The sequence below is a fragment of the Astatotilapia calliptera genome, chromosome 23, assembly GCF_964374335.1.
Source record: "Astatotilapia calliptera chromosome 23, fAstCal68.1, whole genome shotgun sequence".
In the NCBI taxonomy this organism is placed as follows: domain Eukaryota; kingdom Metazoa; phylum Chordata; class Actinopteri; order Cichliformes; family Cichlidae; genus Astatotilapia; species Astatotilapia calliptera.
Genome location: NC_137443.1, coordinates 47,264,476 through 47,278,736, shown reverse-complemented (window position 1 = coordinate 47,278,736; position 14,261 = coordinate 47,264,476). Strand labels below are relative to the sequence as shown.

At 40.5% G+C, this 14,261-nt stretch overlaps 1 protein-coding gene across 5 annotated transcripts in view; it reads right to left on the bottom strand.

Moving 5' to 3' along the window:
• The window catches only part of dmd (dystrophin), a 262,554-nt gene that overhangs the window by 129,358 nt on the left and 118,935 nt on the right, over positions 1-14,261 (bottom strand). For all 5 annotated transcript variants that reach the window (XM_080296865.1, XM_080296862.1, XM_080296864.1 and 2 more), the window contains 10 exons: positions 11,367-11,445; positions 9,445-9,557; positions 9,082-9,210; positions 7,707-7,899; positions 6,154-6,299; positions 3,676-3,776; positions 2,980-3,091; positions 2,727-2,840; positions 2,301-2,456; positions 2,043-2,213 (listed from right to left, as the gene is read on the bottom strand). In XM_080296865.1, coding sequence (XP_080152991.1) covers positions 2,043-2,213; positions 2,301-2,456; positions 2,727-2,840; positions 2,980-3,091; positions 3,676-3,776; positions 6,154-6,299; positions 7,707-7,899; positions 9,082-9,210; positions 9,445-9,557; positions 11,367-11,445 — 1,314 coding nt within the window. The remainder of the gene's footprint in view (positions 1-2,042; positions 2,214-2,300; positions 2,457-2,726; positions 2,841-2,979; positions 3,092-3,675; positions 3,777-6,153; positions 6,300-7,706; positions 7,900-9,081; positions 9,211-9,444; positions 9,558-11,366; positions 11,446-14,261) is intronic.

Sequence of the window (14,261 nt, the reverse complement as noted above, 5' to 3'; positions counted from 1 at the left end):
GAGGCGTTTACAGTGGTGCTGAAACCCACGACTGCGGCGCGAGAGACCGAACCACATTTTCGAACTTTTCAGTACACGTCTTTATTGCGGCTGTCGACTTACACACGCGGCTGCAGCTCTTCGGCTGGAGCCCACACACATCATCAACAACAACGACAGGACCTAGTTCATTCTGTTCTAAGCCGGCCAGGCGTGATTAGGGATGCCGCTCAGGTGCGTCCGCCTCACCCACAGCCACGCCACAGACCACTCCCCGCCACAGCTCTGCAATCAAAAACAGGCTCACTGCAGCCACTACGAGTGAATAGTATTAAACCCTCACTAAATCATATAGTTTTCATCTCTGTTCACAAGTTTCTGTATTTCTTTTTTTAAGACTTCGTTTTTCCATGTTTGGAAATGTTCAAATTCTGTTTAAATTGTTCCTTTTTTGAAGAAGTGGTGCAGACTAACGAAGCAGTTTAGTGACAAAAATGATAAATAGTTGTTTGTTTAAAACAAAAATTACTTACGGACTCATTGTGAATAAGTTTATTATCTAAAGATTTCTCGGTTTTTCTACATGTTAAATGGGTAAAACTTCGGTGCGTAATGAAGATACATCACCGACCATAAAACCAAACACCAATAACATCTATACCTTCTTCAAGGACTCCAACACCTCCCCCTTCACTATATCCGGCCCTATACTAGATGAACTACCCCCATGCTTCTGCTGCATGACCTCAGCAGCAGCGACCCCCATAAAGCTGCAGGCCCCAACAATATTCCAGGACGTAAGAGACTGCACAGCAACGGTTGGAGTGGCTGACATACATCGTGAACACCTCTCACAGGCGACACACAGAAACTCACACATACAGGCTGTGCAAAGATGCCAGAGACAATCCAGCATGTAACTGCAGGGTGCAAGACGCTGTAACCAAGTGGATCACACAGCATACAGAAATATGTATGCCGAATATGGCTACGAAGTCTCAAAGCCAAAATAGGATACGTCCCCCAGGGTGGTTGAGAATGACCAAACTAATATCCTGTGGCTAACCAACTGGACATAGTAGTGGTGGACAAGCAGATGAAGACGGCTGTAGGAATATATATGTAGCTATACCAGCGATAGCAACATGAGGAAGAAAGAACACGAAACACCAAGGGCTGAGAGAGCAGCCAGAAAACTTTCAACAAGAGTTAATGGTCTCTTAGATGCAAAGGGTGGGCTGACGCCATTTTAAACCCGATGGACTAAGAAGGCAATGTCACTCATGGTCATATGCATGTGAAGGCAGATAAGCAAATACAAATACTTTTGGCAATACAGTGTATCACAGTACCATGATGAAATATATTGAGTTACTGAGAGTGACTAGCAGAGGGAGAAGGCTGTAGTGATAGCAACATCAGGAAGGAGGACCATGAGAACCTAAATACAAAGGATTGACAGAGGAGCCAGTGAAGATGTGGAGGGTAAAGGCAAAGTGGTCCCCGTGGCAATCAGAGCACTCGGCGCCCTGCGAAACGGGTGAGTAGCCCTAGCAGGCCCCGGGAACACCATCTGAGATCTCTGTCCAGAAAAGCACAGGACCAGCAAAGATGCTCTATAGAGGACCCAAACTTGACGGATAGAAGACTGCCCACAGTGGGGTATTTTCTAATGTATCTTATTTTATATGTTTCTTTTTCTCATTTACACTAAACTGTAAATATGCTTATTGTTACACAGTAAATACATTCTTTTTTTTCTATGATATATTGGTGACTTTAATTGGGAAATTTAGTTTCACCTCATGTAAATACATGTGCTTGAATGACATCTTCTCCTAGTTACTAAAGCGGTTAGGCATTTCCACGAGCTTTCCCTTAAATCTACATTATGAAGTTATAAGTGTGAGGCATGATTTAGGCTCATGAAACCTTCCACCCTCTTGTCCACCCTTTTTACCCAGTCCGTTATTCATCCGGCCTCTTCAGACTGTGTCACACAATATTTATTATTTGTTTACCTTTGCAAGCAGATCAGGTTTTTGCTTCACACTAACATATACCTTTAGCTCCTCAACAGCCTTGCATAGATCTTCAGGCGTCTTATATGTAAAGTCTCTCTCCAGGTAGTCTTCCTCGGCCTGGTTGATCCACTCCTGCATCTCCTGCATCTCCTTCCTCAGAGCCATGGTCTTGTCAAGGCCTCCTTTTAGAGCTGACTTCTTTGCATAGGCCTAGACAGATAACACATAGCAGCAAAGGTGCTTAATGCTGAACACGACTCCAAGCATGAAAACAGACTGTGGATAAAGGCTACACACCTGTTTGCAAATGTTTTCCCACTGGGCATTGAGTAAGTCCAGTTCTTTCTTGATATGCACAGCAAATGGAGGCTCAGCCTCTTTCTTTAGGTACAGGCCCACCTCGTTGATGCCATTGACACTGGGCTGGATGGTGTGAATGTCATTCACCAAAGCCTGGCCAATCGAGATATAGGTTATACAGGCAGACTATCTGTCTTTGGTTGGCTGTATCCCATATTTGTCTTTCCTTGAGTGATGTGTTCTAAACTCAGATACTGTGAAACCTTCACTATTTATTGTATCAGTTCTCAGGGGAACTTTAAATATATATATAAGGAAATAAGCTTCTATAAACTCTGGAAGTTTGTTTTTGGTAACAACAGTAATTTGTTGCTTCTGAAAGAGATCTACAGTTATGACAGGATGCAGTTTTTTAATCCTTACTGTGCACTGCTCTAACTGTTTCTCGAGTGCCTCAGAGTCTCCAAGTGCTGGCCATTCCTCATTTAGGAAGACGTCGACATCTTCCATCCACTTCTTTAAAGTCTTTACGTCATTCTGACAGAGAGAGAGGCAGACAGAAAGCAGAAACAGTAGAAACAAATCTACAGCATCTCTGTTTCTTTATATTAAGAACATTACTTCAAGAATTATTTTAACTTTAATGCAAACATTTAAAAAGCTCTCTCCCGTGTACCTCAAACTGCATCAGTTTGGCCATGAGTTCCTGTATTCTTTGGGCGCTGTCTGTCAAAGTGGAGCCCAGTCGTCTCCAACGCCCCATGATGGCATCCATCTCATTGCGATACCTACACGCACAGAAAATAAGGGAGGTTTAGTACTTGTTTTCTAAGCGTACGTCTTGAATCGTTCTCAATCAACTTTCTTGTTGATTAAGAGCGCTGGTACTCCTCCTTTTTTCTTTTTTGCCTGTCCTGTCTGGCAGTGAAGCAATCAGAATTGTTGTCTGAAGGCCAAAAAATGTACAACAGAATGGGACAAGTGGACCATTATGGCCTTTGCTGTGAGTCCTTAGGTAGAGTAGAAGAGCAGTATAAAAGAACTAGTCCATTTACCATTACTGCTCTGATCTCTGTGGCAGAGGCATACTTTGACCAATCTCCTCTCAGTTCTTCACCTCTTAAAACTAGCAGCTAAACACAAACTATTAATAAACGGGAAATGTTTTAGTTAACAGCAGCTATTTCTTTCAGAAGCAATGAAGCAAATTAGCATAAAGTGCTAAATCTCTAAGAAAAACTAAGCAGTCTAGAGGGCCTGAGCCTCTGCAAAGATGGCTGAAAAGGGACAATCTACGTCCCGCTACATGGGCACTGGGATCTGCAGAACTGACACACCTTAGTTATTTGCATTGCACATATTCAGCTCTTACTTCTGACTGACATCTGGTGGTGCTTTCTGGAAGACCAGCTCCACAGCTGAAGTCAGGTAGTTCACATCCCCCTGGTGTTCAGCCAGAGCCACCTGGAGAGCCTGAGGAGCAGCAGAGCGACAGACAGACAGTATGGTAAGTCCTAGTCTGTCCCATCTATTTACATACATATAAACCAGATGCTGTCAACTAATTTTTGCTCTAAGAAAACATAAACGTTAAGTTAACCAAACAGGGAACATCATTAATATTATATAATGTTCCTGTGCATACGGTCAATTTAAGCACTTTACAATAAATTAGTCACATTAGTCACTCAGTGCTCATGAATCATGTTTGCTAAATCTTTTGGCAGAAACGAAGGAAAACATGTCTCCCAATGTGATGGAGCCAAAATGATTTGTTTCCTTATACAATTCTCAGTGGGAAGGGAAAGAACAATTAATAGAGAGCATAGGCTCACTCCAAACGTGGCTACTGCATTAACATTTAGTAACAGAAAGCTTTTTGTAGATTTACAATTTGTTTTCTGCCATGAAAAATGAATTTCAGCTGAATAAGTGACAATGTTTCTGGTGCACTTAAGATTGGAGGTGGAAAGTGGAAGACCAAGGTGGCTCAGAGGCTTAGATTAGCTCATTTTGAGAACAGCCCCTGGACAGGTCAGCTCTCAGTTTTAAGCCCAGGATGAGAAGAAAGACAAGAAGCAAAGCAGGAGAGAAGCAGGAAGCCAACGGCAAAGCCCCCATACAGGTCAAACAACCCGTGTTCTAGTGGATATATCCCAAACTTCATTTTCTTCCATCATATAAAACATACACTATATACAAGTAATTTCTTCTTCCCCAATTTCCTGATTGGGGAACATCCATAAATTACCACTACTTACCACCCACTACATCAAAATCCCAAAATCAGTCATGACATTTAATAACACCAAAATCAGTGATGAGGGAATCATTTCAACTAGCTGTGCATAATAATGCTCATCTCTCTTCAAGCTGTCATTTAACTCAACACAATAAGGTTGTTTTTAATATTGTCTCAAGTTTTATTTTTCAGTGGGAGAAGAGTTAAATTTCCACATGACAGCAGCACTCATCTGGATGCTGTTATCTGCAGAGAGCAGACATGTACATGTGTGGAATTCCTGTCTTTATATATGAGAAGAAGGACACAGAAGATGAATTTCTCTGTATAATTATCTATCCATTCTTTAGCCTATTCCAGCTCATTCGCATTTGTACTTATGGGCAATTTAGAATCACCAGTGCATGTCTTTGGACTGTGGGATAAAGAACCCATGCAGAAACACGCAAACTCTGCACAAACAAAGCCGGCACAGATGTAGTATATCGAACCCAGGACTTTCTTGCTGTGAGACAACAGAGCTAACCACCTCACCACAGTGCTGCTCTATCTATAATTACCTTTAATTTCAGCCTACAAGGCCTGATCTCTCTGTTATTCTACATTAAAGTTATCAAGCTTACAAAGCGCTGAGTGCATGCACACGTCAGCTGAACATAAGCAACTCAGGCCTGCAGGGAAAGTCAAAGAGGCTCATGAGCATAAATCTATGTAATAAATTTGTAAATTCATGATATGCAGATTCAACATTTAAACTTTACTTGTCACATAATCTATATGAATGCAAATTACATGTTAGTTTATATGTAGCAAAAGTAGGTAATATTTTAGTTAAAGTAAGAAGTAACGAGGACAGCTGTCTTTATCAATGCCAGTTGACTTTTTAAACACTCGGAGTAATTGAAACGCTGAACATCTGAACATGACTATGGGCATACATCAACAACGTCCTTTTAATCTGCTGCATGCTTATGATCACTATGGCTCCACTGGCAGATCGACAACATCCAAGACGGGCCCTCACTGAGTCTGACCCTCCCTCCTGTCTCATTGCAGGCTTATTTAAAGTCCAAACATCTATCCAATTCACTTCAATTTTATTTATATAGCCCCAAACCAAACGTGCTGTTAGATAATCTCTCAGTGTATTTATGGGTCACATATGTTTGATCTTGATCAGCTTCTTCAATAAGAAAAATTGAAGGGAGACTTAAAGCTACGATTAACATTTTACTTTAGTCCACCAAATAAAAATGGTAAGTGGCCTGTATTTATATAGCGCTTTACTAGACGAACTCCCAACTCTTCAGCCACGATCGCCCCATAGTGTATCATTTCCAAACCTCTGCCATCTTCTCATTTAGCCGGACGTGACCACATCGCATCTGCCTTCAGAGAGATGCTGTAAATAGAATTCCTTTTCTAGCCATCAACATAGAGCTGACATCTAAGTCCTATTAAAGGTCAAATAGATAACATCCATGTAATGTAGCAGTGAATTATGGTCAATTTATAATGTCAGTCAAACAAAACATTGGCCTGCTTCTCACTTCAACAGTAGTTAAAAGCCATCGTTAGAACTGTGCGTATGTGTGTGTGGGAACAAACCTGATTGTCCTTTAGTCGCTGCTCCATGATTGAATATTCTGTAACAGCTGTTGATGGAATGGCCAGCTTGGCTTCACACTGTTGTAACCATGACAACAATGTTGATATTGTTTCCCTATAGCGAGCTGGGGGCAAACTCTCCAAAACTAAAGACAGACAAGAAAAAGATGAAAGAAAAGCGATATCTCAGAGAAGTCTGTGCAGTGGTGTAAAGCAGGCTGCCACTGGATTCTAGAGACATGCTCGCTGGAGTGACCAATCGCACTTCTCTGGCTTGCAATTTGATGGACAAGTATGGGTTTGGCATAAAGCTGCATTGTTTCAGCCAGAGTCAGTACAAAAGTGACTCCTTCAAACTGCCTTCTAGTTTTTCTTTCCTGTCTTTCTATTGACTTATCAGTTCTGTCACTCATTAGCCAGAGTAAAAGACACGGTCAATTAGCCTTAATACATAGTGTTTCATGTAACTTTACCCAGAGAAGGGTAAATGGACTGATTCTTATTCAGCGCTTCTCTAGTCCCCTGGAGCACTCCATATGCCACATTCACTGTATCTATGCTTTGAAGTGCTCGGGGTTAATATCTTGCCCCAGGACAAACTAGGAGGAGCCAGGGATTGACCTTCCAACCTTCCGATCAGTAGATGCCGTGCTGTACCTCCTGAGCTACAGCCACCCTAACGTTACAGTGAGTAGTTAGCATGTGCTCATTTGAGAGGATGTGTAACCATGGTGTTCACTCACACAGATTTGACTTTTCCAAGCTAAAAAACGTCCAGCATGTAGCAGCAGCTTATTTAAACCAAATATTAACCCTCAGAGGCTACTGAGTAGTGTCTGTAACTGGTAAACCTACGCTTTCTAGTACAGGGAAGACAAACGGTTCTGTTTATTTATAGAAAGAAATGTTAGTTTAATTTGAAAAAACAAAAACAAAAAAACGCAGGAATACAGAGGAGGCCCAGTCTTAGTTTTCCACTGGTACTTGAACGCAGCTCATATTTCTGAGGATCTATATGAAGCTGACAGTGTCAATTTAAAAAAACATACTTGTGTAGTAGCATTTAATTTAAACACAAAATAAGTCTGCTTACCTCCTGAGCAGGAGGGAGAGCAGGTGCTGCAGATGTGGTCATCAATGTGTGTGAATGTTAACTAGAAAGCTCTTAGGTGTAGAAAAAAGTGCTTGTATTAATACGTGTATGAATGAGTGAATAAGGCGTTGCACAGAGCACTTTGAGTGATCAAGCTGAGTAGAAAAGCATTAAATCCAAAATAAATAAATAAAATCTGATCCATATATCATTTACTTTGTCTCTGCTAGTTAGTGGAATTAAATAAGAATTCCCTTCCAGATCAGTCAGCTGGAAAAGTCTTCATATATAACAAGCCAGGATAGTGTCATTACTGATAAAAGTGACATGAACATGTTGTTAAAAAGCTACTAGAATTTAGAATTGTAGTAATGACCATGACGTAACTAACACGCTGACCTGAGAGCACCTACTCAGACACGGGGGACACAAAGTGTAAACCAGGTTAATAATATCTCACCAAGTTGTAGGTGCTTCTCTCTAGCCCTCAGATCCTCCAGGACCTTGTGGTAGTGTTCTTTGAAGGCATTGAGGTCAACATCCAGGAATGCTGCAGGGTCCTCGTCCCCTTCTTTCTCTTCCTTCAGCTCTTTGAGCCTCTTATCCAGGAGGTGCACCTGGGGCTGCAGTGAGGACAGCCGAGCCACCTCTTCCTATTTGGGGGGAGGAAGAGTGTTACAGAGTATTAGTTGTATAGACACGTCCAATAATCAATACAGAGTAAAAAGCTGAGTGTTTTCATTTCCACCCTATTAACCTTATACTCGATTATTTTACACAAGTACTTAAATATAGCCCCCCCCCCCCCGCCCCAATACTAATGAACAGGAAGCCAAACAGAGAGTTGGACGAGTTCAGCATCATTGAAATATGACTGTGAAACAAAGAGAACAAGCATCACATGAATAATGTGAACAATTTTATGTACCTTTAAACCTGGAACAGTGTGTTTCATCAGCATTGCTGACTGAATGAAAGCTTGGCATATTTTAAAAGAATCAGATTGAAGCTCTCTTCCTCCCCGTACGGTAATTTCTCTGCCTTCATATTTTGTCCAGACATGCTCTTACTTTGAAAGTTCCTACTGCCCCATTTCTCTCTTCCTCTCTTTATGCCGGTGGCGCCTGTCTCTGTTTCTGTCCTGTCTTTCACTTCAGTTGTGCCTCTCTGTCTTTTATTTATTCAGTTTGGTTTTGCTTCTTCTGTTGTGTAGATGTTGACAAAAAACTGCCACACAAAGCCCGTGTTTTGTGTTGCAATCCGAGTTCCTGCTTTTTAAGAAGCTCAGGCCTTTATAAACACATCTGGTTAGGAGCAGGGGGTTTGTCTGGCAAAATACATAAGTAAAGGCAGTTTGTAGCTCTCACTGCATTACTTTTATACAAAAAAACCTTTTAAACGTGACAATTCTGTTAATTCTGATGGAGGTTTATTTACTGTCAAAGACAGGACAACATTTTCAGAACGTGTAATAATGTATAAAAAGCATGAGTACACTTTGTGTTCTGAGTCAACTGAATTATTAAACAGACTTTTTTAATTAATAAGTGCAAATATATTATCCATAAAAAGAACAAAAAAGTACTCACAGCAAAGTGCTATGCAAAACAGGTGCATGAAATACAGAAAGTCAAACAAAGCCGAATGAATGAATATGTCAAAATGGAAAGAAACAGAAACTTCTGAGATTTCTAACACAAAACAAAAACCATTTAAAAACATGAGGTGAAAAACTCTACGATGACACACTGCAGTAAAGTAACCGCATGTGCTGTTTACCAACGTAAACTTTGGATTCAAGTGGCAGATAGTGACCAAAGTCAGGACTCACTCACCCGACATCGGTCCAGTTGCACTTTGAGTGGTTCTGGTTCAGATGCCAGCGGGGGCTGAACTTTGAGCCAGTTCTCACTGCTGTCCACTGCCTGCTCACACTGCTCATACAAGCTGTAGAAGGCCAGTACCTGCAGGACACACAGAGGACAAAATAAGCAAACACCCACACATTATTATCTTTTTAGTCTGCAGTAGAGAGAATGACCAGACTGGGTTGCGTTTACTCACACCTGTGATTTTTTATATGTGCTCTCCTTATTGTATTGTGAAGAATATGTAACATATGGTTCTATACCAAGTTAAATTGAAATTTTTCCCATACACTGAAGGCCTGGGTATAATGTGCACTCAGATGTGTGTACCTTTGTTTGATAGGACAGCCATGCCAGTCTTTCTCCCAGCAGGGTGCAGAATCCTGCCCAGCGCTGGTTAAGCTGTTCTGCTGCCTGGGCAATGTCTTCGGCACGACTCCCCTCTGGAGTAAGGGGGCAGGGTTAGGTGGTAGTGATGGGAGGATCAGAAAGAGAAAGAGTTGGCTGTCACACACACAGACATAGAGTAAATACCGCATAACAGTTCACATAAGCATGATAACTGCAGACAAGAGTGCAGGTGAGAGGTGAGCCTCTGGCCTGTAACAGTCTGCTGCTAACAGAAACACAGCGCTGTGCTACTAACTGGTATATTTAATGTGAACAGATATTAACGTTGAATGAATGAAATCTGTTCATACAAAGAGTTTCATCTCCAAAAGAGTAAACTGAACCATGTTGGCTATATTATATTTGCACCTGGAAATGACAGCATCAGGCTTGCAACTCTGACATGGAATCATGTCTTCATTATACTCCATGATGTCATACCAGGTAACTGTACTTTCCATAGCAGTTTGCATCTGAATACAGCAGCCTACAGTAAATGTGTTTATTTCATTCCTCTCCTGTTATACCCCAATTACAATTCTAGTTGGTGTTTTGTTCTTTCTATTTTTCGTGAATAACCTGCATTTAGTAGGCGATAACTGTCAGGAACAGATCAATTGAATTCAGTCACTTATGAAGAAGACCAATTTTATTGACTTCATCTTCACTTCATTGGGTGGTTGTGGATCAGGTGGTAGAGCAGATCAGCTACTGATTGGAAGGTTTGTGGTTTGATCCTTGTCAATCCCAGTCTGCGTGCAAAATATCCTTGGGGAAGATACTAACACCAAGTTGCTCTCCGACGCGTCCATTGGAGTGTGAATGTTGGTTAGATTGCACTTGAGTTTAGAAGTGCTTGTATGAGTGTGAATGAGGCATGTTGTATACAGTGCTTTGAGTATTTTGGGAGAGTAGAAAAGTGCCATATAAGAATCAGTCCATTTACCATTTCATCATCTGACAGCAAGAAAATTGTTTTTGTCAGACATCTGAATAAATTTGTTTAAATAAAATTAGAGTGCTTATTATGGCAAATGGACTAGTTCTTGTGTAGCATTTTCTACTCTACCTGAGCACTCAGAGATTTTGAATTACTTAATTCAAGGCAACATGTTAACCAGTACAGCTTGCATCCCATTTTATATAAACTTGGCACAAAAAATAAGGAAAGGCATATTGGTTAATTATTTCTTTGTTGTAACGACTCTTCTTTGTAATAAATCTTACAGCATGGAAAGCCTGCTTATTTCTCCTTCGAAACTGTGCCACATTTGTAAGGAAAACGCATTTATGGGTTGGTAGTAGTCTGGAGGCAGTCTCTGACAACTCTGTGGCAGTAAGTGTCATCTTGAGGAGGATGCCAGTGGTTGCAGAATCTGAGGGATGGCATTCCTTTCTTCAACCAGCATTTGTCACAACCACATGGGGTACCAGAAGATCAAAACATGCGTAGATTAAGCTGTGTGCCACTGGCAGAGAAGATTTGGCAAGTTTTTCAAGGGCGTAACCACACACTCAACTCTGCTGCTCAACCCACAAGTGCATTTTCCTTACAATTTAGGCAACATTAAAGAGAAAATACACAGATGTAGCTCTGGTCAGTAAGTTGTATAAAGTTCAGGAATGTTTTGTTTTAAGGTTAGGGAAAAAAACAAAAGAACATTTAGTGTTTCTGTGTCACAAGGACAGAGTGAAGGACAGATGAGAAGTCTCTCTTTCTGTCCGTTTCTCCCTGTGAGTGAGTGTTTCTATGGAGACAAGTAGAGTGGGTGGGACAGGTGGAAGTGTTGCCATGGGAACAGACGAGGGGAGCATGCATGTCTGTGTATGCATGTGAATGAGTATGTAAGCGTGCAAGTTACCCTGCTCGACTAGGGCCTGTGCTGTGCGTGTGGCCTCCTGAAGCTTGCGGTACTTTTCTGGCCGCTCTCTTTCAATCGCCTGTGGCAAACAAACAGAGAGGCAGAGAGGATGGATGATGGACAAATCAATGTCCAATCTACAAAGCAGTATGAACCAGGTGTGCATCTTATTCTGCTGTCACACTTACGAAAACCTGTGCACGACTGGCCAGTTATTTAGAAAAGCATATATATTTTAAAAGTAATCTCCCAGACTGCTTTGAAGCTGATCTACTAATGAAAATAAAATTTAAATTAATGCCTATTGTTACTAAATATGAGAAATAAAACATATCAAGAGAAGTACTAGTTTTTATACCACAATATTTTTGGTCTCAATTCATTTATTACAGAACATGTCAGGTAACAGCAACATCATATCTAAAATAAAATCAGTGTGTTGGAGATTTTAGAAAAATAAATTTGAAGACATGAGTTCTGCTGCGGGTCAGAGTCAATATTACGATTACGATGAATAAAGTTTTTGGCTAAACAAAATCTGCGATTAGCGTAACTCAAAATCATAGCATGTAATGTGAAAACACTGTACAGTAGCATTTGTTGCCTTATATTATGACACACACAAGAATGATTCTTCATGAATGAAGTATGTTTTTATTGATTAATTCATTATTATCATAAAAGACAAAACAAACAAAGAAACTACATAAGTTAGGTAACCTAATATTAACTTGGTGGAAGCTACTGTAGCTAAACCCAGTGATGTCATCTGTATTTAAAACACTCAAATACACATTTTTATGAATGTGTTGTGAAACAACATTATGTTACCGTTTCTATCAGCATATAATAATAATAATAATAATAATAATAATAATAATAATAATAATAATAATAATAATTATTATTATTATTTAATATTAGTAGTCCATTTATTTAATTCTAAAAACCAGCAATAAACAACGTAATCATAAAAAAGAGTAAAACAGTGAAATTTGGATTATTAAACATTAGGACTCTCTCTCAAAGTTCTGCTTCTTCACCCTTTTTCAGCAGAATTTTGAGCTTCTCGGCCTGTTTACAGCAGAATTTTCAGTATCTTCAACAAGTTCATCTCTTTCCAGCAGAAAGATCAGCTTTTTCCACCTCTTTTCAGCACAAATCTCAGCCTTGTCTGCGCTTTTCAGCAGAACCTTCAGTTTCTTCACCTCTTTTCAGTACAATTTTCAGTTTCCTCATCTCTTTTCAGTCACCTGAGAACCAGTTTGACTCAGTGAAATGAGCAGCTGCCTTGAGACCAGGTAGCGCAGGTTCAAACCCTTCTACACAGTGTTTTCAGCAGATAGTTCTCCTTCATCTGCTGTTTTCAGATCGCATAACATGGCATTCACACTGCATTTTCACAGGAAATGCAACTTTTTCTAGTTATTCTAGTTACTCCCTTTTTTTGCTGCTTAACTACTCCCTCAGTTTTCATCCAATTTTCACCATTCAAATTTTAACCTGTTCCGCTCTTTCTGTTTATGACTGCTATATCTTTTGGTGGTCATAACCTTTATACCTTGTGAAATACTAAGCTTTTTATGCCATTTTTTTGGCCCATTTTGATGACTAGGACCACACTAGAAAACGTTTCATTTCCTGCGAAAATGCAGTGTGAATGCCTCATATTGGAATCTGCTGAAAACAACTGAAAAAGCAGAATTATCTGCTGAAAAGAGATGTAGAAGCGGAAGTGCTTGCTGAAGATGGCTGTATGTGAAATGGTACACTGAAGAGTGTCAAGAATGCAGAGTGGAGGCAAGCAGGAAGATGTGTGGAAACCGTCACACGTAGGATTCGATCCTTTACCAACGGGTCTCACGGCAGCTGCTTATCCCACTGAGCCAAAGAGGCTGAAATTTGTGCTGAAAAGAGCAGAAGAAGCTGAAAATTGTGCTAAGAAGAGGTCACAAAGCTGAAAATTGTACTGAAAAGAGGTGAATCAGCAGAATTTCTGCTGAAAAGAGGTAAAGAAGCTGGAATTTGTGTGGAAAAGAGCTTAAACAGTTGAAGTGTTAACTGAAGAAAATGTTGCCATAAAATGTTTACATTCACTTAGACTCTTTTTCTCCAATTGATCTTTCTGAGTTAACTTCAATAATTATTTCCTCCAACCCATCAACGTGTCTTTTAGACCCCATTCCTACAAAACTGCTCAAAGAAGTCCTGCCATTAATTAATGCTTCAATCTTAAATCTTATCACCCTGTCTCTAATAATCAGCTATGTAGCACAGGCCCTCAATCTGGCTGTAGTTAAAATTCAGATAAAACTGAGGTTATTGTACTGAAAATCTTAGAAATATGGTATCTAACCACCATATTCTTACTGTGGATGGCCTCCAGGAATCTTGGAGTCATTTCTGACCAGGACATGTCCTTCAATGCACATATTAAACAAATATGTAGGACTGCCTTCTTCCATATGTGCAACATCTCTAAAATTAGAAATATCCTGTCTTATTACTTCCAGGCTGGACTACTTTAAATCATTATTATCAGGATGTCCTAAAAAACCCCTGAAAATCCTTCAGCTAATCCAAAATGCTGCAGTAAGAGTCCTGACAGGGACTAGAAAGAGAGAGCAGATTTCTCCTGTATTGGCTTCCCTCATTGGCTCCCTGTTAAATCCAGAATTCAAAATCCTGCTCAGTCTCCGAGTCCTGCGTTTGGATGCTCATCTCCGCCTGCCCGTACACAGAGCCCTGACAAATCGTACTCGTTATTAATCTCTGTCTCTCTTCCACAGCATGTCTTTATCCTGTCTTCCTTCTCTCACCCCAACCAGTTGCAGCAGATGGCCCCGCCCCTCCCAGAGCCTGGTTGTGCTGGTTGGAGGTTTCTTCCTGTTAAAA